The sequence below is a fragment of the Leopardus geoffroyi genome, chromosome B3 (assembly GCF_018350155.1).
Source record: "Leopardus geoffroyi isolate Oge1 chromosome B3, O.geoffroyi_Oge1_pat1.0, whole genome shotgun sequence".
Classification (NCBI taxonomy): domain Eukaryota; kingdom Metazoa; phylum Chordata; class Mammalia; order Carnivora; family Felidae; genus Leopardus; species Leopardus geoffroyi.
Genome location: NC_059337.1, coordinates 48,624,523 through 48,651,899, shown reverse-complemented (window position 1 = coordinate 48,651,899; position 27,377 = coordinate 48,624,523). Strand labels below are relative to the sequence as shown.

Below are 27,377 nucleotides of genomic sequence, written 5' to 3'. Positions count from 1 at the left end.
TTTTCTGGATGAAACTATTAATTTTTTTTTTTTTTTAATGCAGGCTTAATGCAGGACCTGAGATCAAGACCCAAGAGTCAGATGCTTAACTGACTGAGCTATCCAGGTGCCCCTATTAAATATTTTTAATAATGAAAATACAATAATATCCCAAAACACACTTAAAATATCTTCTGTTTAAAATAAATTCATGTTCCATATATGTAATTTCACTTTTTTTTCTTTTATACTCTGCTCTGTTTACCTGGCAGTAACTACAAAAAACTCCTGCAACATCATTCTTTACAATACTTAACTGTTTATTTTCTGCTTTTCTGTTCAATTTTCACAATCCCTCACACTGCATAAATACACTGATCTGTTTAAAAAATAAAACCCAAATTGTATTTCATAGCATTTACTCGGGTACACAAATGAATCAGAAAAAACTATAGGTAAACACTTACCCAAATATGATCAAAGACTAAAAAAAAAAGATCTCCTGTTTTGCCATTCTGTTTCCTGATGGTTTTAGAAATAGCACACAACAATAACAACCACAACACACACTCCCCACACAGTTCTTAGAGATGTCCTACAAACACTATAATTAAGGCAAAAAAAACAAGAGATATACCTTTTCTCTCCATTGCTGAGACCAGAAGGCAGCTGAAGGTAGAGGTAGAGTTTCTCCAGGTCTGTAAAATTCTCAACTTCTTTCTGGTTACAAAAGATTAAAAAGAAATATCATTTTAAAAACACTCGTTTATCCCTCAACAAAATTTACTAATACCTGTGTACTACTGGTAGGAATGTAAATTGGTACAGCCATTGTGGAAAACAATATAGATGTTTCTTAAAAACTTAAAAGTAGAAATACCATATGATCTAGTAAGTAATTCCACTACTGGATATTTACCCAAAGAAAATGAAACCATAAATTCAAAAGGATGAACACCTATGGTTACTGCAGCATTATCTATAATAGCCAAGATACAGAAGCAACCTAAGTGTCCAGTGATAGATGAATGGACAAAAAAGATGAGGGGTGTGTGTGTGTGTGTGTGTGTGTGTGTGTGTATACACACACACACACACACACGAATATTACTCAGCTATAAAAAAGAATGAGATCTTGCCATTTGTGACAACATGGATGGAACTAGAAGGTATTAAGCTAAGTGAAATAAGTCAGAGAAAGATAAATACCATGTGATTTCACTCATATGTGGAATCTAAAAAATAAAACAAGCAAAAATGAGCAGAAACAGACCCATAAATACCGAGAACAAACTGGTGGCTGCTAAAAGGGAGGAGGTAGGGGGATGAGCAAAACGGGTGAAGGGGACTGGAAGTACAGGCTTCCAGTTATGGAATTAATAAGCCACAGGGATGAAAGGTATAGCATAGGGAATATAGTCAGTGGCATTTTAATAGTATTGTATTATGACAGATGGTAACTACACTTGTGAGCATAGTGTAACATATAGACTTGTCAAATCACTATGCTGTACGCCTGAAACAAATGCAACATTGTGAGTCAACTATACTTCAATAAAAATAGTAACAATTAAAAACATATTGACTGTTTAAATTTAAACTAGATGAGTCACCTGCCAAAGAAAAAATAAAGGCTTTTTTCTTATCAGTAAAATAATAGATAAGTTGTTTGATAAATATATCTCACATAAAAAGTTACTAAAAGAAAATGGTAATTTCCTATTAATTCTTACATTCTAGGTATAAATAAAATCAATGCTTAGACAAAATAGTATTAGAGGAAAGGTCTAGACTAGAAGTCAAAAGAATATTCATTCGTTAGTCTTAACTTAACCATTTAACTGGCTATGCAGCTTCAGTGCTCCGGCAAATTTTCCTTACAACTGTGAGACGGATGACAGGACTTCTATGATCCTTTTCTAATTCTCAAAAACCTACAACATGTGACTGATGATGATACTCTCATACAGGGGCAGAAATGAAGTTTAAAAATACTGAAGTACTACCAACAAACCTTTCCACACAATGCAGATTTAATTATTCACAGAGCTGCAACCATGGCTGCTATTTGGAGAACCTACCTGTAAGATAAGCTGTAGCTATTCTGCAACTACATCATTTTGTCTCTAAACCTACCCTTTAAAATAATTTCTGCTATACAGAGGACTGTAGAACTTTCTTTCGCAGCTCAGTTTGCCAAAAGTAGCTTTAAATGTGCCACAAACTCTGTTACAAAAATAATACAGTGAAATTTTGGTAGCCTAAAAGAAGTCCATTGCAATTGAAAATGTGGACAAATAATTGGTACTCCTGGTAACAGAATTTATTCTTACCTAATAAAGCACAGCTTAAACACATATCCAATTTTAAAAAAGTTTAAAATGATATAACTTAGCTTTTTCTTAGTCTCACCAGGATTTATCTATAAAACAGTTTAATCCTAGAATTCATCCACAAAAATCTACATATTTTTCATTCTACTGTTTTATGGGAATTTTTGCAATTAGCTCTCACTCTAATACCTAATATATTTATCAACAATACCATGTATAACTCTCCTCTCAACAAAGGAAAAACCAAAACACAAATAGACATTTTCTTCCCAACTGTTACTTAACACTTTCTTTTCTCCAGATCCCCAGAATTCAGTTTTGGAGCATGCTTAATTTTATTCCTTGTCATGCTCTCCACTTTAATCCTTTATTTAGTCCTCTTAAGTCTTTCCCACACATTCTTCCAAGTCTCTTTATTTTCTCTGCCCCTACATTAGTCTAAGTCTTCAGTTGTCTGTCTTTTAACAATAAAGGAGGATTCATTTACTCATTCATCAATTTTATTTTCTGCCATGTTTCACAAATGATTTACAGTAATTACAAACTTACAGTGAACCTATGTATGAACCTATGTTCATACACATATGAACAATGCAACAGTCCTTATCCTTAAGGAACTTACAAAGATTTGTCATTACTAAAAACGTACAAAACTAGGGGCACCTTGCTGGTTCACCCAGTTGAGCATCTTGATTTTGGCTCAGGTCATGATCTCTCATGGTTAGTGAGTTTGAGCCCTGCATCAGGCTTTGCACTGACAGCATGGAACCTGTTTGGAATTCTGTCTTTCCCTCTCTCTCAAAATAAATAAACTTAAAAATAGTTCCTAAAATACTTTCTGTTGAGTATTATTAACATCACCCAGTTAATCTCAACAATCCTTATCATATTAAATCCAACGTAGGTTATGTTACCAAAAAACCTTATTATATGCAAAGCCTGAGAAAATGTAGTACAAATCATCATTTTTGGATAAAGAAAATGCAGTATATGTGTGTGTATAAAACAGAATACTATTCAGCCATAAAAAATAATGAAATCTTGCCATAAGTTTATGATAACATGGATGGACCTTGAAGGCATTATACTAAGTGAAATAAGTCAGACAGAAAAAGGTATATAACATATGATCTCATTTATATGTGAAATCTGAACAACAAACAAATAAAACCAAAAAAACCCCAAGCTCATGGATAGAGATAGATTGGTAATAGCCTGAGGCAGGTGGCAGGGCATGGGCAAAATGGGTAAAGGGAGTCAAAAGGAACACACTTCGAGTCATAAAATGACAAAGTCATGGGGATGCAATGCGCAGAATGGTGACAAAAGTTAATACTAATGTATTATAGGGGTGCCTGGCTGGCTCAGTCAGTAGAGTGTGTGACTCCTGATATCAGGTTGTGAGTTCAAGCCCCACACTGGGTGTAGAGATTACTTATAAATAAAATCTTTAAAAAATACTACTGTATCACATATTTGAACATAGCTTAGTGAGTGGATCTTGAAAGTTCTTACCAAAAAATATTTTTTTGTAGCTACGTATGGTGATGAATGTCAAATGGACTTACTGTGTGTCAACTGGGCTTACTTATTTTGCAATATATACAAATGAGGACTCATTATATTGTACACCTGAATCTAATATCATGTCACATTAATTATACCTCAATAAGAAAAGGAAAAAAAATATCATTTTTGATGACTAAGAATAAAAAAGCTTCATAGAGCTTGAGAAACCTTGGATTCTATAATTTGCAAATTTAACATATACTAGAGGAAAAAAGAGAAGAAATTCCAGAAAAGAGGAGAAATTCCAGAAGGAATTCAGAAGATAATCCAAATTAGGAGAAAGTGCCAAAGAAGGGATTTAAAGACAGAAGTCAGAAAAATATTTTTGAAAAAGATCAACCTCACTGTCCTATTTTGTTTTTTTTTGCCTTTAAAACAATGAAAAGTTAACTACTGATTCCTATTTCATCTATTATGTGGGACTCAACACATAGAAGAAAAAATATGGAGAATTTGCTAAACCTGATATCAAAATTCTGTGAAGCAAACGGGAACAAATGACTCAAGTGTGTAGTGATGGCATTCAGGTCTAGCAAGGCTGAGTTCACCATGAAAATTTTTGGCTTCAGAGATAATGTGTCACTTAAAGATAATCATTGGCTTCCAAAACAATGACTAGTGGTGTAGAAGACTTAGCCTTGCTTGATAATCAAGGCAAAAATATGTTGCAAATATGTTAAACATCAGATTATTTGCTATGCTTTGTGAAGATTTAAATGTCAAGAAACATGTTTTTCTGTCCCACGTTGAGATTTGTTGGTTGTCAAAAAGAAGTACATTTGGCTGGATTTATGAAATGAAGAACAAAGTTGCTCCATTTTTAGAACATTAGAAAAAAGACCAACTGCCGAAACTTTTAAAAGCTGTAATTTTAAAATTTAGCCTGAAAAAGAATGAAGTACTGATACACGCTGCAACATGGATGAACCCTGAACACATTATGCTAAGTGAAAGAAGCCAGACACAAAAGGCCACATATGATTGTACCTCTATGAAATATCTAGAATACGCAATTCCACAGAGAAAGATTAGTGGCAACCGGGGGAGTATGAGAACTGATTGCTTCATGGGTTTCCTTTTGGGGTGATGAAAATGTTTTGGAACTAGATAGAGGTGGTGGTTATGCAATATTGTGAATATACTAAGTAAGTATCACAGGAGCACCTGAGTGGCTCAGTTGGTTAAGTGTCCGACTCTTGATTTCAGCTCAGGTCATGATCTCATGGTTCATGGGGTCGAGCCCCACGTCAGACTCCATGCTGATAGCACAGAGCCTACTTGGGATTCTCTCTGTGTCTCTCTCTGCCCCTCCTGCACATGCACGAGCACTCTCTCTCTCTCTCTCTCTCCTCTCTCAAACTTAAAAACTAAGTATCACTACATGTAAATTTTTTGTGCTGTGTATTTTAGGGCAATAAAAAAATTACAATTTTCAAGAGCTTGACATATTTGACAGATATATCTGAATACTTGACTTTAAACTTCAAATAACAAACATCAACATCCTTATTCCATAGGCTTTAAAGTTTTCATTTTCTTTAATTGAAGAAGTTAAGTCTCAAAGCAAAATTATTGAAAATGATTTCAAGTTTACCTCAAATATTATCTAGTTGGTTGAATGAACCATGGTGATAATTTCCTACTATTGTGATTGAAGGTTCTGAAAGCTTATGAGGACCTCTCTCACACATTTCAATCTTTGTATGAAGATATACAAAAGGAAATCTTTGAACTAAAGTTTGATTTAGATGTCAAAAACCTTCCAGGAAACCACTTTAAACTTAATTTTGCACATGACCTAGTTAGTGCTTTGATCTTTCACATCCTGAACAGAAGAGCCTGTAGCAAACAATCAGATTCAGCATTCAGTTTGATATCATGTGATCCAGAGGGGGAAAATAGGTATAAATGTAAGATATACAAAATCAAGTTACTTTTGGAGGTTCAAGGTGGAGTTTGGTATTCAAGTCCTACATTCAATCCCCTTCCCTTCTGAAGCTTTGGCTGATAAAGAATATTCATTCACACCAGGAACTAGTAGCATGGAGCTATCTAATTCCTTCTATGAGGTGCAAGTAAAGTGGTAAAGAGAACAAGGGATGGAGACAGTGCTCATCCAACACTCCACTTGCTCACCTACACTTCTCAGCTTCCTTTGCAGCCATGAAATGAGCAGAAATGATTATTTCATTTCTCAGCTGACATAATTAAGAATCAATGTGTCAACTCTGTTCTTTTCTTCCCTTTGTGAACCTTGGAAGCCATGTGTTTCACTGGTGAAACTGTAAGATGCAGTGTCTCAATGTGGGTTCCCAAGGGACCACGTGGAGCAAGGACCTCCAATGATTTGTGCTGTACATATAATGTGAATGAAAGTACATTTTTGCAGTTATACCACTGGTATTTCAGGCATACTTTGTTATGGCAGCACAGACTAGCCCATCTTGAGTAATACAGAAAGTTAGACTTTTCCTTCTAGCACTTTTGAAAGAACTGAAGATCCCTTTTCTATATGTAGATAAAAATGTGAGGAGGGGGAAAGGATTCCTTTCTGTAATCACAAAATCTTTTACTCAATCATTTTTAAAATGGCATTTAACTTATTGTGAAATTTCAAATTAAATTAATCATGGATATAAGATATTTATATTTATCAAAATGGGATATAGGCTAAAAAAAAAAAAAAGGTTGAGAAGCACCACTTTAGAAGATACAGCCTTCATGTTCTCTTCCACTTAACTTTTATTTCTAAAAAAAAAAAACAAAAACAAACAAAAAACTAGTTAAAAATTCAACTCTAATAATTTTGGACACATGATCCTGTAATATATGCCTTTGTCCCTCTACTTTGGGCCACAGCAATTATTCAAGAATTTATACCCAGTTAATTTGCACTTACTGCTTTTTTGCATTTACTATTCAAAAAATGATTTTCAGTGTCTAGTTACACCTTCCCCCTCAACTAGATTGAAGATTCTGGTTTGCCCAGAGTCAATCACCTTTTGAAGCAGAATCCTGAAAGATAAGACAGAGCCAGATGGGAATCCTTCTAATACTTTAATATCCCATTTAGTTTTTTTTTTAATTTAAAATTATAAAGTATTTCAAACAACGTACAGGAAGCAGGTACATATGCATCACTAGTCATATTTAAAAGACGCTAACTTTTTGCCACATTTGCTCCAAAATTCTTTCACTTTTAAACAGATTATACAACAACTACATGGATAAAAAAACCAATTTGTTCATTTCTTTACTGACAGTTATCATAAAGTTTCACTATTTCAAATAGTGCTACAATAAAAATCCTTTATTTGTGACTGCTGTATCTTTGTGTAAGAGCTTTTTCTATGGTACATACTTAAAAGTAGAAATACCTGGCCATAAAGGGTGCATATCTCAACTTTATTGGGCATTTCCAAATTGCTCCCCCAAAACTGTTGTGCCAATTTATATTTTCAGCACCAAAGCTACAATTTTTCTGTATCTCTGTTAAAGCTTAAGATTTAAATGTTAGCTACTCTTATGGGTATGAAAAAGTATTTCACTGTCTTACATTTTCTGATTGAAGGTGAGACTGAGGATCTTTTCATATTTTTTTTATCATTTGAGTTTACTCTAATATAATTGCTATCAAATTTTAGCATGCATCAGAACCACCTGGAGAGCCTGTTAAAAACTCCAGAGTTTCTGATTCAGTAGGTCTTGAGTGGGGGCCAGAGAATCCTGATTTCTAATACATTCAGTTCAGTGATGCTGACACTGCTAGTTAGAGTATCTTATCGAAAGAACCACAGTTGAAGAACATTTAAAAATGAGGACATTTGTCATAGTCCATGTACTAATCCGCCATTGGCTATAAGTGCTGCTATTACATTTTCCTAGTTGTAGCTTGTCTTTTCATTTTGTTTTTCGAGTCTTTGATGCAGAGAAGTTTTTAATTTCCAGGAAGTCAAATATATCAATCTTTTCATTGATAACCTGTGCTTTTTGTGTCTTAAGATCCTTCCCTGTCCCAATGTCATAAAGATATCCCTCATTTTCTTTTTAAAGTTTTGTTTTTCACATTTAAGTCTTTAATTCCCCCAGGATTTATTTTTCTCATATAAAGTACGGTTCTAATTACAATTTTCCCACAAGGATAGCTAAATGTTCAGTATAATTTATTGAATAATTCACCAATTCCCTTATTTTTCATGCTCCATCTACTATGGGATTCTTGTCTATTCACAAGTTTAAAAAGGGATGCAATTTTTACTTTTAGCACTTAAAAACACCTTTTTCTGAGGTGGAATTTAATTTAGAAAAAAACAATTTATCTTTAAGAGTAATATAGCAAAATGTATGATTCACTGATTGTTCTTGAACTTGTGTCACAGAGACTTTTCATATAAAAATATCATCCAGTAGCTGATTAATATAGTAATAAAGCATCTTTGATAGAGCTTTTATAAATCTGAGTTTAAGAGGCACATTTCCTATTGATAAATAATATGAATATGACCTATATTATATGTTATAAATGAAAGCAGCAGCTGCTACTTGAGCTTGATAGACTGACCCTTCAAGTTCAATTTATCTAAAGCAGTGAGATAGAGTAGTAAGGTGTAGAATATAGAATTAGAAGGCTTAGAGCCAAATTCCAGATTTGCACTCATTAGCTTTGTGATATTAGGCAAGCTGTTCAAGCTGAGTAATCTGTATAAAATGCTCATAAAATTTTTGTGAGGATTAAAAGCAGTTTATAAAATATATTTATAATAGATATTATTATTATTATACAAATATTATTCTGAATTAATTTAATTGCTTAAAAGATTTTGCTGGAAGAGTTTATTATTCAAATTCTATCAAAAAGTACATACTCTTTTATTTCAAAAAGCAAGATATCTTAAGAAATTTAGGAATTATTTAGCTTGGTGACCTCCACTAACTTGGGAGGTACATTGTAAGAGCAAGGCTCCTAGATTTTATATGTAAGCGACACATTTGCCCATAAGTTATTAAAGACCACGTTCTGCCAGTGCTGACTTTCTGTTGGGTAAATGCAGAAGAGAGTTGATACTATTCCTTCCTAAGCCATCAAGATGAAATAGAAATTAGAAATTACTTCTGACAACAACTGTGCTAGTACTAGACAGAGAGGAATCAATTTAAGCAGAATAGGTCAGAAATAAAAGCTTTTCCTAGGTTGGACTTGGAACAAAATGTGTAACGTTCCACTTGTCTCCTGTAATTAAAAAGACTTGAAAAAATATTCTATAATTCAAAAACTGAGTTTATTTTTAGTGTTTCTGCTTATATGCTCAGGACATCTGCCTCTAAACTACCAATACATACAGGATGGATTACTGAGAACCAGGTAGAATTTCAAACGTCTGATTACCAGAACTTGAAGCCCTTTCAGCAGATGGAAAATAAATATGTTCCCAGTATTTACTATCATGGATATAGTTACAAGGTAGTCTGAATGGAGAGATCTGCTCCTGTTTTTAGGGAGTATCTTGAATCAAGTTTGCTCTATAATTTCATGTTAAAAAAAAAAAGGAATTTCTCCGGTTTGAAATCAATTCTCTATAGTGATGTGTTTCTTGTTATGAGACTTTTCCCTCTCAGGTGTTATTCAGAGTTATGTTTTGTTTTAATAAGGTCATAGAACTGGGAAAGGGCTGATGCTTAAAAGAGCAAAGAGCATAACAATTAAAGGCTTAATTGAGAAGTTTTCAGGTAGATCCTTGATGGTGAAATGACATCTGAGGATCATCTTTATTTCCATAAGAAGAAATTCTTCCATTGAGATGTATAAATACCCTTCAAAGAACTGGCTAGGTTGACAATGACTGAGTTCTGGTGGAAGATGACCAACCAGGGTATCATGTCCATAATTATTCTTTAATCTTTACTTTTCAAACTGGTATCAGAAAAAGGTCTTTTTAAAAAGTTTCAATTTAAATTTATATTTAGCACAGTCAGCTTAAAATCCAGAAACCTAAATTCTCCAGCTTGACTGTTTCTTCAGTTAATCATGTATGGAGGGAAAATATATACACTGATAGGATAATCATGCTTGAATTTGCCTTTAATTTTTTGAACAAAAAAGCAAAAAACAAAACAAAATATAAAAAAAAAAAAATCCAATTTCTTCCCCTCAGGTGACACTAATTCAAGAGCACAGAACTAAAAGTCCTCTTCACCAGCATCACTGACAGAAGGACTAAAAGGGGGAAAGTAGAAGCTTTTTTTATAGCTTTTTTTAATTGATGGAAACAATCACATACCTGATACTATATTCTCTCAGGCCCGAGCAGTTGTGAAAGCTGTCCTCCCACAGGATTGAATAAGGAAGACAGAGAAAAAGGTCAAGGTATGAGGACTCTTATTTTTCAATCCTTGTTGCTTAGAATTCTTAATTTTCAGTTTCCTAACTTGCTATGATAGAACCATAGTGGGCATGGGGATGGGATGCGATCTTATTTTGAGCTACCTGCTACAAACAATGTAAGATGAAATTATTTTTCTATTCTCAGTCCTAGAAAATATAAATCAAATGGGAAGAGTAATTTTTATTATATTTGTATTATTGTGAGAATTTACTCTATTTGTAAATTTACTGATTTAGATATAAAATGAAAATGGTTTAAATTTCTGTTCAAAATATTCTGCTCTGAGATAAGGAATGTGACCTGAGTTCATTTGAAAGACATCAATTACTAAGGGACAGCTTAGAAAAAGTAAAGCAAGGCTGACAAGCAAACTCCAGCGAAACCCAAAATTTCTTACTTTCTTCTAATTCTGCTGGGTGAATTAAAGAATCCATGGCCATCTGAAAACAAACTAATGAACAAAAAACCCCCTTCAGCTTGCCTCAACTACAATCAAACCTAGAGAACTTCCCACATCAAGAAGCCCTGAAGGGCTGCAAGGTAAGCACCGGAAAATTCACACTCCAAGTGGGTAAGTAAGGTATTTCTGAGTAGATACTGTGTCATAGGTTAGGAAAGTTCTGCACATAAAATTAGAAACAGATTAAATCATGAAAAAAAAAAAAAAGTTAAAGACATTGCCAAGGACATCCAAACATCTAACTGTATCTAACAGTGGTCATTTTAATGAATGTACTTTAAAATATACTGGTTTTTGTATGTGTGTGTTTTAAGGGCTTTATAATAAAGAAGGAAGCTGCAACTCTGAAACTGAAATAATGAGTAACATGGTAGCAAGTGTCATGGCTACATAAGTGCCCAGATGACCAAAGATTAAACAAAATCTGAGACAAGGGCATATTGCTAAAATATTCATATAGTAGGTCCTAGGGTTCAAACAGGCAGAGGGCACGTAAATTGATAGATTTGGGTCCCTTCCATACAGGACTCAGAGGAGGGCACTAGTACCCACAGTTAAATTCTACAAACAAGTGATCAACATGGGATGATCATTTAGTACTTCTCTGGATCACTTAGGTGAGGCAAAGGTTATTATCAACATTTCTGCATCCCTTACAAAAAGACCCCAGGGTTCTACCAATGGTTGGGGTTGGAGGGGTGGCACTAACAAGAAGGATAAAGTTTAGGTCTTTCTAGTCACTTTGTTTTTAATTTTTTCAGCATGGGAAGAAAGAATGGTCCCCAAGAGCGCAGCTATTATGTTCTAAAATGGATTTCTAGTTGATTCTTCAAGATTTTAAAGCTACAGCCTCAGCAAAAGTGTAGGCCATAGAGATGAAAATTCAGTTCTGTAATTGCTATCTCTGTTTCTAATAAACTTTCTTTTTTTTTTCCCTTAGTTTACTTTTCTGCAAGTTTGAAATGACTGAAAATGCAAAGACAGAAAAACTAGAATCCTATAACAATTCATTTGTTTGCTATGAGACTATGCTTTTGTTGTGTTATGCCATTGTTATGAATATAGAGATAGTAATAAAATTGTGTTTCTTTCAGGTAATGGTGAGAGATAGCTATTATTCTTTCCTATTTTTCTTTGTGACAATAAAATGAATTTGAAAACTAGCTGACAATGGTTAGGGCATTCTTAACAATTATGAAAGAGAAGAATTACTAGAACTCATGATTTGGGCCTTACTGGCAATTTGGTCCATTTGAGTCCTTAACAGGAGGAAAAAAAAAAAAAAAAAACCCACATTATGACTATATTGTCCTCCCGTACAAAGAGAGGATAAAGTAACTCATGATTAATGTAAAAAAATAAAATAAAATAAAAGGTTCAATGTCCTCTAAATGGCTTGGTCTTGTACAGATTATTTCTTTATGATACTCAAAAAACAAAACCAGCTATTTAAATCTGGCCCTTTTGTTAAGTCTTCTACCCTGTCCCAGTAAATTCTACACAAAAATGCTTTCTTTTGAAAGTTACCCATTTCTTTACCAAGTGACTGAAAGGAAAAAGTCAGATTCTGAAATAGGTCTTTACTTACTAACAGTAACCCTAGGGTCACATCCCAAGATAAACCCCATAACAATGAGCCTTTTTCAAGCTACAATGTATTTTAATTAGATACTGCAAACAAAGTTTTTTGTTTCAATCAAGTCTGGGTTAGTAAATTGACCTTAGTCACCATTTAGCATTCATTCACCATTTAGCATTCATCACAGAAAGGATGTGGGGTCAGAAAGCATGATTTCTCCTGTAAACGAGGGAAAGGAGGAAGGAAGCCTTCCAGTTGTATTGACCTCATACATGCCCCCTCAATGACGTATTAAACACCTCTGGTGGGCAGGAGAGGACAAGTACCTCCTTTTCTTCTTCTTCTTCTTCTTCTTCTTCTTCTTCTTTTTTAAAATGTTTATTTATTTTTGAGAGAGAGAGAGCATGAGCAGGAGAGGGGCAGAGAGGGAGGGAGACACAGAATCCAAAGCAGGCTTCACGCTCTGTGCTGTCAGCACAGAGCCCAATGTGGAGCTCAAACTCATGAACCGTGACATCATGACCTGAACCGAAGTCAGATGCTTAACCAACTGAGCCACCCAGACACCCCCATATGCCTCTTCTTTAAAAATTGTTCCTTGGGCAAGTTATTGAAAATTATGGCCAGCAGAGTACCGTCTGTCTTAGTCCCACTCTAACAGCATTAGTTTGGTTCTCAAGGAGCAGATATACTACATTCTCATGTTGCATACATCTTTTAGTTCCTGCCCACTCACTTCAGCAGTAGGCACACTCAAATAACTGGCTTGCAACCAAAGACATTAACCATGGGATAGACTTGAAAAGTTTAAAAATTAAATAAGAACATTCATTCATTCATCCAGCACTGAGTGTCTACTATGCTTTAGGCATGACCTTAAATTTTAATACAAAGGGAGAGACAATCAACAAAATTGATTTATTTTTAAAGTTTATTTATTCATTTTTGAGAGAGGCAGAGAGGGAGAGAGAGGGAGAGAGAGAGGCAGAGAAAGCAACCCAAGCATCTGACAGCTCAGAGCCCAAAGTAGGACTCGAACCCAAAGACCACAAGATCACAGCCTGAGCCAAAATCAAGAGTCGGACGCTTAACCAACTGAGCTACCCAGGCACCCTGACAATCAACAAAATTCAAAAATGAAACAAATGTTACATGATTATGATAAATGCTATGAAGAAAAAGTTTTGGAAAGGGATACAATTTAAAGTAGAGTGGTCAGGGAAAGTTTCAGTGGGAAATAAGACATGAAAATGTTTCGCACAATGGCTAACCAATGGGAAAGACTCTCCAAAGAGCCATCATAATTCTTTGTTCTACCCTACTTTTGATTTCTACTGACTAGCTGTTGTAATGTTGCAAGAACAGACAGTAAAGAGAGCCCACATTACTAAGAGACAAAAAGAGAGGCTGTCTTCTGTCTGTGCTCATACATATCATTATGGCTCCCTCAACCCTGTAAAGAATGACTCTCAGAAGAACCTTGCCCCAAAAGAATCTAACGCAGAGGTCACAAATTCAAATGCCAGGCAGGTAACGCAAATGATTAAAAACAGACTATAGGGAAGAAATGTGTTTATGCTAAGGAACAAAAGCCTGGTGGGAATTGAGAAGACTGGAGAGTACGGATCATGTTTGAAAGGGGTAACTGCTACCGAAGCCTAGTAACTGTTGTCATATGGAAGTAAGGACTTAGTGCCCTGAGTTTTCTTTTTTTTTTTTTTTTAATTTTTTTTTCAATGTTTATTTATTTTTGGGACAGAGAGAGACAGAGCATGAACGGGGGAGGGGCAGAGAGAGAGGGAGACACAGAATCGGAAACAGGCTCCAGGCTCTGAGCCATCAGCCCAGAGCCTGACGTGGGGCTCGAACTCACGGACTGCGAGATCGTGACCTGGCTGAAGTCGGACACTCAACCGACTGCGCCACCCAGGCGCCCCTGCCCTGAGTTTTCAAGAGAAACCAAACACACAATTTTTTTTCTGTGAACTCTCCCAATTTTGAAATGTGGTAACCAATATGAAATTTAAAAAATGTCAACGTGGGCCAAACAAAACACCTCTGTGGAACATCTAGCCTGTGGTTCTCTAGATTAGTTCCTCTGGTCTACAGGGTTAAGTGCTGATTCCTTCCAGGGCCATAAGCACTAAGAAGCCTGATTTGCTGGAAAGACCTGCTTGTTATTACCATCCATATCTGAGTTAGCATATGTTTTAAAATCCAGGAATGTACTTAGATTCAGAGAAAGCCATATTAAAAAGATGCTATAAGCCAAGATGAAATGATACTAGAATAGCCAGGGAAATATCCTCTATTGCAGTGCTCCAAATACAACCCTGGTGAGGATCCAGGTACTGCTGAACTTCCACATAGGGATCTCTGCTATCTGATAAACGAACAAACTTCCCACAGACAAACTTCTTGCTCGGCTTTCTCCTTGCCTGTTCTAATGAACTTACTACTATGCTAAACAGGATTTTTCAGATGGGGTATTTGGTGCCTTTTTTGTGATTCTATTTTTAGGTTTTAGATTTTGTAATGGACAACTCATATGTGCCCAGAAAGTTGGTTGCTTTACCTGAAAACAACCTTTGGTGCTCACTAAAGGCTTTGGTGCTCACTAAAAAGGTAGTTTTTTATTTATTTTTTAATTTTTTTAATGTTTATTTATTTTTGAGAAAGACAGAGTGCAATGTTTATTTAATGTTTATTTATTTTTGAGACAGAGAGAGAGAGAGAGGGAGACACAGATCGGAAGCAGGCTCCAGGTTCTGAGCTGTCAGCACAGAGCCCAAGGTGGGGCTCAAACTCATGAACTGCGAGATCATGACCTGAGCCTAAGTCAACTGCCTGAGCCACCCAGGCGTTCCAAGAGATAAAGTTTTTTTTTTGTTTTTTTTTAAATTTTTTTTTCAACGTTTATTTATTTTTGGGACAGAGAGAGACAGAGCATGAACGGGGGAGGGGCAGAGAGAGAGGGAGACACAGAATCGGAAACAGGCTCCAGGCTCTGAGCCATCAGCCCAGAGCCCGACGCGGGGCTCGAACTCACGGACCGCGAGATCGTGACCTGGCTGAAGTCGGACGCTTAACCGACTGCGCCACCCAGGCGCCCCGAGATAAAGTTTTTTAAAACATAGTTTAGTCTTTTAATTTTTGTTCATTTCCTTAGGGAGGACAAACACTATTCTAGTGGGAGTGGGAGACAGAGTCTTTAAAGGATTAATGAATCAATATTCAGAACCTAGGACACACTTAATACAGATTCATCACAAGTTCACTTTTTCAAGTTTTCTACTGTACTCACTTGCAAGAGGACCCTCCTGAGAGCTCTCCTCTGGAGGGAACCTGCCTCACTACTTGAATGGTCTAAATGATGGCATTTGTCACCCAGTTTCAGGTTTCTCCAACCCTCTAAAAGGAATAGTCTTCTGGCAATTCTGTGTCACTTACCACTTCTCCCTCTTAATGATAATCCTACAAAGTCCTCTTTTGGTCAACTTTCATATGAATAAACCCTATCCCAGGATTTATAGCACAGTTCTGTAAAACAGGTTTTTTTTGTTTTTTGTTTTGAGTCCTTTTGCAATATTGGTCAGTTAGTCCGTTAGAGAGCCCTAGAAGTCAGGCAGCATACTCCTCCTGAGAGATTTAAAATATGGACTCAAATGGTTTAAAATACCCTTCCTTATTCTTGGTTTTAAGCCTTTATGTTTCCACCTAATGAGAAAAAAGGTAAGCAAAGGTTGTCTAATCTTACATTTATATTCTTACTAGGACTGCTGTTGAACTGCCTAATCCATGAGACATATATTTTTCTTGGTGCTTCCGACTGATTTCCTGACAAACTGAATGTTATTTAATATTTACATTAGCCTTTCCTAACAGGAACCAAAACATATAGTCTTTCCCCTGCCCGCCCCCTTAACCATTATTAGTTCTAATAATTTCAAAGCAGGACTAATCATTTAGGGAACCTGAACTTTAGAACTGCTGGAAACACTGCTTCCTGGTGGTGCAAACACCTAAAACACAGTAACGTAAGTAGGAAGTTCTCAATATCCTGGTAGTTCCGAATGATAACATACGGGAAATAATTTCTCTCTCTCTATTCTGGAAACTTGCTCTACAGATTTTACCAATCATTTCCTAAACAGTGTGGCCTAGAAAACTGTTTTCATGATAAGTCTTATGAGGGGAAAAACGTATAGAACACACTGAGTACTTAAGATTCATGACATGTAACACCATATTAACAGCTTTTAAGATATTTTTTAATCCAAAGTTCATAAAATATTTTAGACTTTTCAAACTTTTTGCATAATATTTTAACATTCTATGGGACTATTCTTCCAAGGACCATATTTTGGGAAACATGAACTGTTATTCCCCAACTCGCTGTGATGGACTCTAACCAAAACAGGCTTTTCCTATACCAATTACACTCATGGTTATTTCTCTCACATTTCAGGCCTTCCTACACCTGTCAGGTAGTTCATTTAACTAAACTAAGGCAAGAGGACTAAGCAATATGGACTGAGCAGCTTTCAAATTCTGCTGGGGTCTAGCTAATCTTCCAGTACTAGGTATGGCAAGGGTAAGATTTAGTCTCTACTATTAAATTGGTTATAAAAAATGTAACTGGGGGATGCCTGGGTGTCTCAGTTGGTTAAGTCTTCAACTTCAGTTCAGGTTATTATCTTGCAGTTTGTGGGTTCGAGCCCCACATCAAGCTTTGTACTGACAGCTTGGACCCTGGGGCCTGCTTTGAACTCTGTGTCTCCCTCTTTCTCTCTGCCCCTACCCTCCTTGCACTCTCTCTCTCAAAAAATGAATAAACATTAAAAAAAAAATGTAACTGGATCAACTTTACAAATGTATAACGACATTATAGATCTAAAAGTGTTATAACTCATGAGAAATTTAGTTTAAAATATATTGGCTATCATTAAAATTAGGTAAAAACCAAATGCTTTAATTGCAAAAGCATTAAAACATTAACAAAAAAATTTTATTCACAATTATACCACTAGAAATATTTTCATTTGTCTTTACTGATAAACAGGTAAAATGCTAGGCTTTAAAACTAGCATAGATACAATTTAAAATTTTTCACTTCTTCTAGATTTCATAGTGGTATAGTCTTCGCAATTATAATTGATTTAATTAATTAGAATAATTTTAGCTATTTTGTTTGAGAGAATGTTATTTCTTTAAAATGCATTCGGGGCGCCTGGGTGGCGCAGTCGGTTAAGCGTCCGACTTCAGCCAGGTCACGATCTCGCGGTTCGTGAGTTCGAGCCCCGCGTCAGGCTCTGGGCTGATGGCTCAGAGCCTGGAGCCTGTTTCCGATTCTGTGTCTCCCTCTCTCTCTGCCCCTCCCCCGTTCATGCTCTGTCTCTCTCTGTCCCAAAAATAAATAAACGTTGAAAAAAAAAAATTAAAAAAAAAAAAACAAAAAAAAAAAACGCATTCAAGCAACCTGCATGCAAAAAACTAAATTGCATTTAGAATTACTGACTACTAAAATTCAGTAAAATAATAAAATCAGATTTTAATTTTTTCATTTCAGATTTAAAGTTGGAAAATTATTTTCAAAAATAATTCTTGATTAATATTTTGAGAAATAATTCTTGATTATAATAAGAAACAGAATTTCAAAAAATTCACAAATAAACTCATGCTTCAGATATTTTTAAAAAATGCTATAGTGTATCACAGTTTTTAAAAGCCTGGGTTCTGGGGTCAGATTACCTAGATTAAAAACCTAATTCTACCAATTATCAAGTTTTATGACCTTGGATAAATTACTTAACCTGTCTGAGCTTCCTTGTCTATAAAATGAAGATGAAAACAAGATTAACCTCATAGGCAAATTAAGAAGACAGAGTGATAAAACATGTAAAGTACTCATCTGGCATATGGTAATACATACTCAATAAATGCTAACAACAAAAACAGTAACAAATACAAAGAAACTCTGTTTGGGGATATTATATGCATATTATACATTCTTTTTGATAATTATTGTTTGTGAATAATCATTCAGCAAATGTTTACTGAGTATATTCCATGTACTAGACACTGTGCTAAGCACTAGGGATATAAAGACCATAAGAAATAGTCTTTACTTCCAAAAGCTTATTTTTGGAGAAGAAAACAAATTAATCTGGTGATTAGCATACTATGTGGTAAGAGCTTTAAGAGGAGTACAGAGTGTTTTATAGGGTGCATGAAAGCAGGGGCTCTTAAATGAGAAGGTAATGCAGATAGGTTGAACTAGTATATATGTACATATATACATAAATTGCTAACCATTTTCTTCTTTGTCTTCCTTTCATATAGAAACTAGAAAAAAAAATCCTCCATGTTCTAGTTTCCCTTACAGCTAGGAGTACCCAAATGACATTACTCTGGAATCTGAAGTTCCTGAAGTGGGTTTTCAGAAGGGAAGTAAAGTATCCTAAAATAAATACAGAACGTCTCTAGAAGAAAGCTCTTTTGCCTTTCCTCCCTTCCTGCCTCACCATTTGGACAAAGGCAGATAAGTGCAGCAGCCATCAATGATGTGACTGGAACAAAAGATGACACAGCAAAAAAACAAAAAAACAAAAAAAACAAAACACCTAGGACTCCGGTGGCATTGCTGAGTTACTGCACCACTCTAGAATGCCTAATTTTGGACTTGTTAGATAACACAAACTCTTATTTCTGTAAGCCACCAATAGGGTTTTCTGTTATTTGCAGCTGAATTCATTCTTAGTAGATGAACAAAACTTTCTGAAAAGGTTTCTGAACCAAGTCCAAAAGAAGGGGCAGGAGTTATCCAAGTGAAAAAAAACCTGAGAAGGGCACAGCTGGCAGAGGAAATAGCATCTACAAAGGCCTGGAGGAAGAGAGAGTATGGAGTGTTGACACCGGCATCTGTTCTACAATATGCACCTTCTGGCTTCTCAGAAGGCTTTAGCCAGGAGATTCCCAACCTTTTCCATCTTCCATTCACGAGGTTTCAGGGATTCAATGCTCTCCTCTCAGTGTTTCCATATGGGCAGCATTCATTTTTAAATGGTATGTTCTGTGATGATGAACATGTGTCTTTAACTAATGTTTAGACTTCTAAAAACAAATTTATGGTAATTTAAGTCAATTAGATCCTTATTATCGATTTACACATATAACACCGTCAACTAAAGCTGCCATGTGTGCTTATTATGTGCCAGGCACTGTATTTATACTAATTATCTCATTTAATATTCACAACAACTCTGCGATAGGTACTGTTATTATGTCCTTTGTTACAAAACTGATTTAGGTTAAAATTGTCCAAATTCAAACAGTAATGGTAATATTGGCTGGGGCAAGGATTCAAACTCACGTCTGTTTCATTCTATAGCCTCGGCTCTGAGCCATTCTGCTATACTGCTAAACAGTTTCCTTAGTTTCTGGCTTGTTAGTTCCACTTCATTTGCTTGCGTCCTTCCTGCATCTATGCAGTAAAGTTTTAGTTCCCCATCTGTACTCTGTAAAGGAGAGTGGTGGTGGCTCAGGATGGTTATCTCCTAACAGGAGAGTAGGAAAGGAAGGGGTATATGTAAGTAGAGTAGAACAAGAAAAAAGGGAAAATGTCAGAAAAAGAAAAAATGTTCTTTTCCTCCAAAACAATAAGTTTCTGTTCTTACTGGCAAACTGTGAAGCAATTCCAAAAAATAAATTCAAATATCTTAGCAAGTTTAAGGTCTCTAAAATGCCTAAACTGAAGGTGGCAACCTTCTTTATATTCTAAATTGCAATGTTTAATAATTGATTAGTTTATGCTCATTCATATACCTAACAAATATGCATTGACCATTGTCATATGCCTTTGCCCATATTATAATGAATATATTCCTACACTTGAGAAGCTAAGAACAAATAAAAACGCTTATTATAATTATCATAGAGATGACTACATAATACCAAGAAAGGTAATTAAAACACAGGATAATATGGGACACAGATGTATCAAACTCAGACCTAAGAAATCACAGATGGTATTCCAGAGGGAGTGATACCTAAGAATCTTAAAATATAAGAAAAAGAAAAAGAAGGATAAAAAAAAAAAGAAGAAGAAGAAGAGATGGTCTAGACCAGAGTTTTTTCAACTTTAACATTACTAACAATTTTGGGCTGATAAGTATGTTACAGGGTGATGTCTAGTGTTTTGTAGAATGTTTGAACAGCCTTGTCTTCTACCTCCTTGATGCTGGTCACACACTCTGTTGAAAATCAAAACTGTCTCTAGATACTGTCAAATGTCCCATAGGGGGCAAAAATGCCTCTGGTTGAGAACCATTGCTGCACAACGAGGCCTGAGAACCAGGCCTGCACAACGCAAACTGGTTGCCATTAGTCACATGTAGCTATTTCACTTGAAATTAACTTAAATGGAACAAAAATTCAGTTCTTCAGTCACACTAGCCACATTTTAAGTGTTCATTAGCCATGTTTTAATGGACAGCACTATTCTAGAGAGTATATATTCTCTTATTTCACAACTGTTCGCTATGCCTTAATGAGAGCCTGTGGAGGGAGTGAAAAAAGCTAAGGTTAAACAAGAGAAGTAAGACATGAGTATGAAAGGTCTCCCATGACTTAACAAAGAATAATGGGGATCTGGTGAGAGGTGTGAAGCAAGGGTATAAAATAACAGATGCACATTTTATAAAGCTGATTATAATGGTGCTGCAGAGGACAGAATGAAAGTGAAGAGTCTAGAAGCAGAGAAAGAGCTGCAGTATTTCTAACAAGTATGGCAACCTGGATTAATGCAGCAGCAGTAGGGATGGACAAAAATGGATCAATTAAGGAGGCAGAATTGATAGGACTTGGTGATTGACCAGATATGAGGTACACTGAGGATAAGAATGAAGAATGAGTACCAGGTTTTTAGGATGGATGAATGAGTACATCCACTAAGACAATATAGTACAAAGAATGTTCATGTCCTAATCTTCTCTTCCCAGGAAAACAGTAAACCTGTTACCTTCCATGGCAAAAGGGACTTTGTAGATGTGATTAAGGACCTTGAGATGGAGAGATTATCCTGGATTATACAGTAGGCCCAATGTAATCACAAGTGTCCAGATAAGAGGCAGCCTGAGGGAACTCTGAACACACAAAAAGAGAAGTGTCAAAGTAATGCAGTGTAAGACAGACTTGAGCAGCCACTGCTGGCTTTGAAGATATAGCCATTAAAAGCTAAAAAAGGCAAGGAAACAGATTCTCCCCTACAGCTTTCAAAAGGATCACAGCCCTGATGCTACTTTCATTTTATCCTAGTGAGTCGTGTCAGACTGCTGACCTACAGAACTGTAATAAATTTGTTTTGTTTTATGCCACTAAGTTTATGGTAATTTGTCGTAGCAGCAATAAGAAACTAATACAGGTAGGTTCAGAATTGGGGTATGATACAATGAGATTGGTTCTGGAAAAGAGGAGTTTGAAGTAACTATGGGACATTCTGGTAAACTTGATGGATAGATGAAATCTAGACCTTAAGGTGCGGATGTATAATTAGCAGACATCACCATACTGACATTAATTGAAACCATCAAAGTAGATGAAATCATCATGGGCAAATACAGACAGAATGCAGACAATTCAGGTAGACATGTACTAGAGGCTCTTGAAGGAAACTGGAGAGGAACAGCCTAAGATGTAGCAGGAAAACCAAGATAGTGTGGTATCTAAGGAATGAAAAGAATAGGAACGTACTAAATGAGGAGGGTTAGGGAATGGTCAACAGTCAAGTGAAAAAGGGTGGTGAAATTAGGGACTGAGACCATTATATTTAGCAATAAGAGACCGACTATTCATGGTCTTCTTGGTAAACACAGGTGTCAGAGAAGTGGTTACTGGAAGACTTGTTGCTGGAGTTGAAGAGTGAATGGAAGGTGAGGCATGAGAATGGGTTTCAAAAGAAAGAAGGAAGACATGGTAGCTAGAAAAAGGTTGTGAATTTCAAGAAGGATTTTTTTTAATAGATGAGAAAAGATTAACCATTTAACTTTTAACAGAAAAAGGCTAGTTGAAAATGAGAAAAAAAAAAAAAAAAAAAAAAAACCAGGAGAAGAGAATAAAGGAATTCTGAGATAGGAAGGTATGGGATCACAGCCTAGACAGAGATCAACTTTCAGAAAGGCAGAAAGATATTTCTATCATTAGGAGAAAAGAGAAGGGATACAATAGGTACAGAAGTGAGCAACTAGTGAGTTGGGGATAAGAAACAGTGTTAATTTTGTGGAATACCTTCACTGTGTCTTCTTATTTTCTCAGAAAAGTAGGAGGTGAGATCATCTGCTGACAGTAAGAGAAGAAATGAGTTTGGGAACTTTAGTTTAAAAGTTTGAAACAGTTTTTGTGGAGAAGAGTAGATGACAGCTCACTAGGAAATGAAGGGGGTTGAAGGGACCTGTACATTTTACTGAATCTTTAAAATATCTATTAATGGACTTATGAATGTGGCCACACAGGAGTACCTGACACTGGAGCACCTTTCCCAGCTTCACCAACTAAAAACCTAAACAAAACATACCCAACAAATGTTTTAGCATAGAACTGTTACATCTGAGAGAAAAGACACAAATAAGATAATTCCATCTGAAGGCAACTTGTGAAATGGTACAAGGAGGGGGAACTCCAGCAGAACATGGCCAAGTACTGATACACTAAAGTGACACAGATCACTGTTTGAGAAAGCAAACTACCAAAAGGAAGATATGAAATCACTTCAAAATCTACACAAATCAGGTACATTTGGAATCTACTGCTGAATATTAAACTATATGAGTACAGAAAAACTCCATGAAGCTGGGTAAAGAATCACCAGGGAACTGCATTTGTCTATGACATGTTCAAATTCTGATTAGACAGAATTGAGAGATCTCAGTGAACACCCAAGGAATGCAGTATAGACACCAGAAATTATATTTTAGTATAAAAGCTAAATTCTAACATAAATGCCATTATAGATTTGCCCCAACAAAGCTTAAACACAGCAAAGGATCAAACTATCCTACAAGTAATTTAGTTCCTGGCCAAAGAAAGCTTTAATACACTTTAAAGGAAGAGAATAAAACCCACACACTATAAACAAACAAATAAATACTAAATTAAAAATAATTAGATACGCAAAGAAGAAAACATGACCCATAACTGCAATAAACAAAAAATCAGTAAATAAAACAGACTTAAAGATAATATAATTAGCAAACAAGGACTTAAAAGAAAGTATTATAAATATGCCCAAGGGTTTAATAAGAAGAGAAATGGACAATAAAACAAAACAAAATACCCAAGTAGAATTTCTAGACCTGAAAAATTCAAGATCTAAAACAGATAATAATTCACTCAATGGGATTTACAGCAGATTAGACACATCAGCAGAAAATATTAGTGAATGTGATAATAAAGAAATATAACCTATCCAAAATGAAGCAAAAAGAGGAAAACAAAAAAACTAAGCATAGCCTTTGTGACCTATTTTGAGTTCCAGGATGGAAGGGGCAATGAAGAATATTTCAATGGCTAGGAATTTTTTTGAAAATTGGTGAAAAATATAAACTCACACATTTGAGGAGCTCAATGAACAAAAAGCAAGATAAAAACAGAGAAAATCATACTAAGGCTATTATAATAGCACCGCTGAAAACCACTAATAAACAATCTTACAAGATATTAAAGGAGAATAAAAAAGAATGTATTACATACAGGGAAACAAGAATAAGTACAAACTTCCCAATGGAAACTGTGCAAGCCAGAAGACAGTGAATCACCACTGCTAAAATGATGAAAGAAAAACTAGAATTCTTTATTCAAAGAAGTGTCCTTTGAAATGAAGGGCAATTAAAGGATTTTTTTTTTCAGATAAACTAAAACTAGGAGAACTAACAGTAGACCTACAAGAAAATAAATGCAAAATCTTATGTGTACACGCAACCATACAAGTAAGCAGTAACAAGATAAAGCTTGTCAGACTGGGTAAGAACGATACAAGTATATGATGTCATCAACAGCAACAACACACTTTGACCATAAAGACCTATAACGCTTAAGAGTAAAAAAAGGGTCGAAAAAGATATGTCTTACAAGCAAACACCAATTATAAGAGGGGAAGATTATGCAGACAAAGCAGACTTCAAAGCAAAAATATTATCAGAGATAAAAATGGAAACATCATAATAATAAAAGAACCAATTTACAAAGAAGACATAATACTTCTACATATTTATATCCAATAATAGCTTCAATATGTGAAGCAAAATCTGCCAGGATCACAGAGAAAAAAATACTAACCATCACAAGAGAGACATTTTAGTATCCCTCTCTGTAACTGAAATAAGGGGGGAAGAAAAGGATCCTTATATCTTGAAAAAAAAAAAAAAACAACCAACTGGACCTAAGTGTTAGATTAAGAACATTCCATCCAATGACAGTTGAATACACAGTGAAACTTTGGATTGCGAGTAACTTGTTCTGCGAGTGTTCTGCAAAATGAGCAAACATTTCCAATAAATTTTAACTTGATAAACAAGCAATGTCTTGCAATACGAGTACTACATGATGCCCAATGTCACATGATCACAACTGAGCGGATGGCTCTCTCTTTCTCTCTCTCTCACTCACTGTGGGATTGTGGGTGATTGTCTCCCATGCTCGGATGCTTGGTCTCAGGCTGCGGTGTGTGCCGGTCAGTAATTTTTCAGAACACTGCAAGGTGCCCACAATTGGCACTAGTGTATTTTTTGTCATGTCAAAGCACCTATGGACAGTGCTTTGCTTTTCCACACAAGAGTAACCTTAGGAATGCTTTGCTTCATTGTAGGTCATTGGATAGGTTCCTTGTTAAAGTTGTGCAAAAAGAAAAAGATTCCATTGAGCCAAAAGATGGCAGTGATTATGTTACTGATAGTGAAAGCTATCCTACACAATAACCCTCCTCTCTCTTGTCTCCTTCACACCAGCCACAAAGGTTTTCAAAGTTAACTACAGGTTAATTTGCTTATTTTTCTTTATATTTTGTATTTTCTTTATTACTTTATATTATATTACACTGCTGTAATCATTTTTATATGAATATTTTTGGATTGTGGAATGAATTATCTGAATTTATCCACTAAGATATATACCAAAAAAGTGTTGATAAATACTCAATTATCTAGGAACTGATCAAGATATATCTAAGTGTCCCATGGGAATAAGAATAAATGAGAATGGAAATATAAAAAAAATTGATAATGAAAACATAACATAATATGGGATACAGCTAAACCAGTGCTTATAGGACAATTTACAGCACTTTAGCTTACAACAGAAAAGAAAAAATGTTTCAAGTTTCCATATTAAGGAGCTAGAAAAATAGGAATAATTTAAAACAGAGGTAAGCAGAAAGAAAGAAATAATACTTACTAGAAGAGAAACAAAATAGAAAACTGACAAAAAGAGAAAAATCAATAAAGCCAAAACTCAATTCATGTGAAAAGACCAATAAAATTATTAAACCTCTACCTAAACTGATCCAGAAAAAAAGAAGATATAAAGGGCCCTTATCAGGAATCAGAGATAACTGCTACAGATTCTACAGACAATAAAGGATAATAAGGGAACATTATAAGGAACACTACATGAACAATTCAGTAATATAGTAGAAATGAACAAATTCCTTCAAAGACTAAAATACTAAAACTGTACCAAGAATAAACAGAAGAATAGCCCTGTAATAATAAAAGAAACTAAGTTTGTAACTAATACCTTTCCCACAGTTTTACTAGTAAAATCTATGAAACACTTAAAAAAATAATAATTTTAAATAGATTGCTTCAGAAAATGGAGAACAGCATTTCCAAACTCATTATATGAAGTCAACATTACCCAGATACCAAAAACAGAAAAAGATTTTACAAGAAAATAGTATTTCCAAAGCCCTGATTAATACAGACAGTACTCTTTAACAAAATGGCAAATCTGATGTAGTAATATATAAAAGTATAATGCAACACATGAAGTATAGAGTATCATGTAGAGTTTATCACAGAAATGCAAGGATTGGTTTCACTTGGGAAAATCAATCAGTGTAATTCACCATGTTAACAGAATAAAGAAAGGAGAATTATCTTGTGATTATTTTGATGAGTGCTGAAAAAGCATTTGATAAAATAAAACATGCATTTGATTAAAAAAAAAACTCTTAGAAAAACAGGAACAGAAGGGAACATTCTCAGCTTAAAAAGAGCATCCATGAAAAAAAGTAGTATTAACATCATATTATAAAGTGAATGAATGAATGGTTTTCTTTTAAAACTAGGAACAAGGAAAGGGAATTTACTCTCACCATTTCTATTTAATGTTGTCCTGGAAGTCCTAGCAGAGCAATAAGGTGAATAAAAATAAATAGATGTTTAAAATGAAACATCCTGGGGTGCCTGGGTGGCTGAGTCAGTTAAGCGTCCGGCTTTGGCTCAGGTCATGATCTCACGGTCTATGAGTTCAAGCCTGGCATTGGGCTCTGTGCTGACAGCTTGGAGCCTGGAGCCTGCTTGGGATTCTGTGTCTCCTTCTATATGTGCTCCTCCCCCACGTGCACTCTGTCTCTCTCTCTCTCTCAAAAATATATAAACATTTAAAAAAATAATATGAATGAAATGTCTTTATTTATGGACAATTTGATTAAGTAGGTAGAAAATCCAAAGGATTCTCCATATAAGCCTCTGAATATAATATATAAACTTAGTATGTTTTCAGACTACAAGGTCTACACAAATATTAGCAATAAAATATTATATAACAAACATTTTTAAATACCATTCATGATAGCATCCAAAGTATTAAAATATTTAGGTCTAAGTTAAGCATAAATAATATAAACCCTACACATAGAAAACTACAAAACACTGTTGAGAAAAATTATAGAAGAACCAACTAATATAAAGATATACCATGCTCAAGGATTAAAAGATTTGTTGTTAAGATGTCAACTGACCCCAAATTGATCTATAAATTCACTGTAATCCCAATCAAAAATCCCAGTTGACTTACGTTTT

The 27,377-nt window shown here is 35.2% G+C and overlaps 1 protein-coding gene across 4 annotated transcripts in view; it reads right to left on the bottom strand.

The window, feature by feature from the left end:
- Positions 1 to 27,377, bottom strand: part of RFX7 (regulatory factor X7) — a 135,515-nt gene that overhangs the window by 46,750 nt on the left and 61,388 nt on the right. For 3 of the 4 annotated variants that reach the window (XM_045449653.1, XM_045449652.1, XM_045449654.1), the window contains one exon: positions 617 to 699. In XM_045449653.1, the coding sequence (XP_045305609.1) occupies positions 617 to 699 (83 nt within the window). Of the gene's footprint in view, positions 1 to 616; positions 700 to 10,159; positions 10,199 to 27,377 lie in introns of all 4 variants that reach the window. The other variant, XM_045449655.1, reaches the window with a different exon arrangement.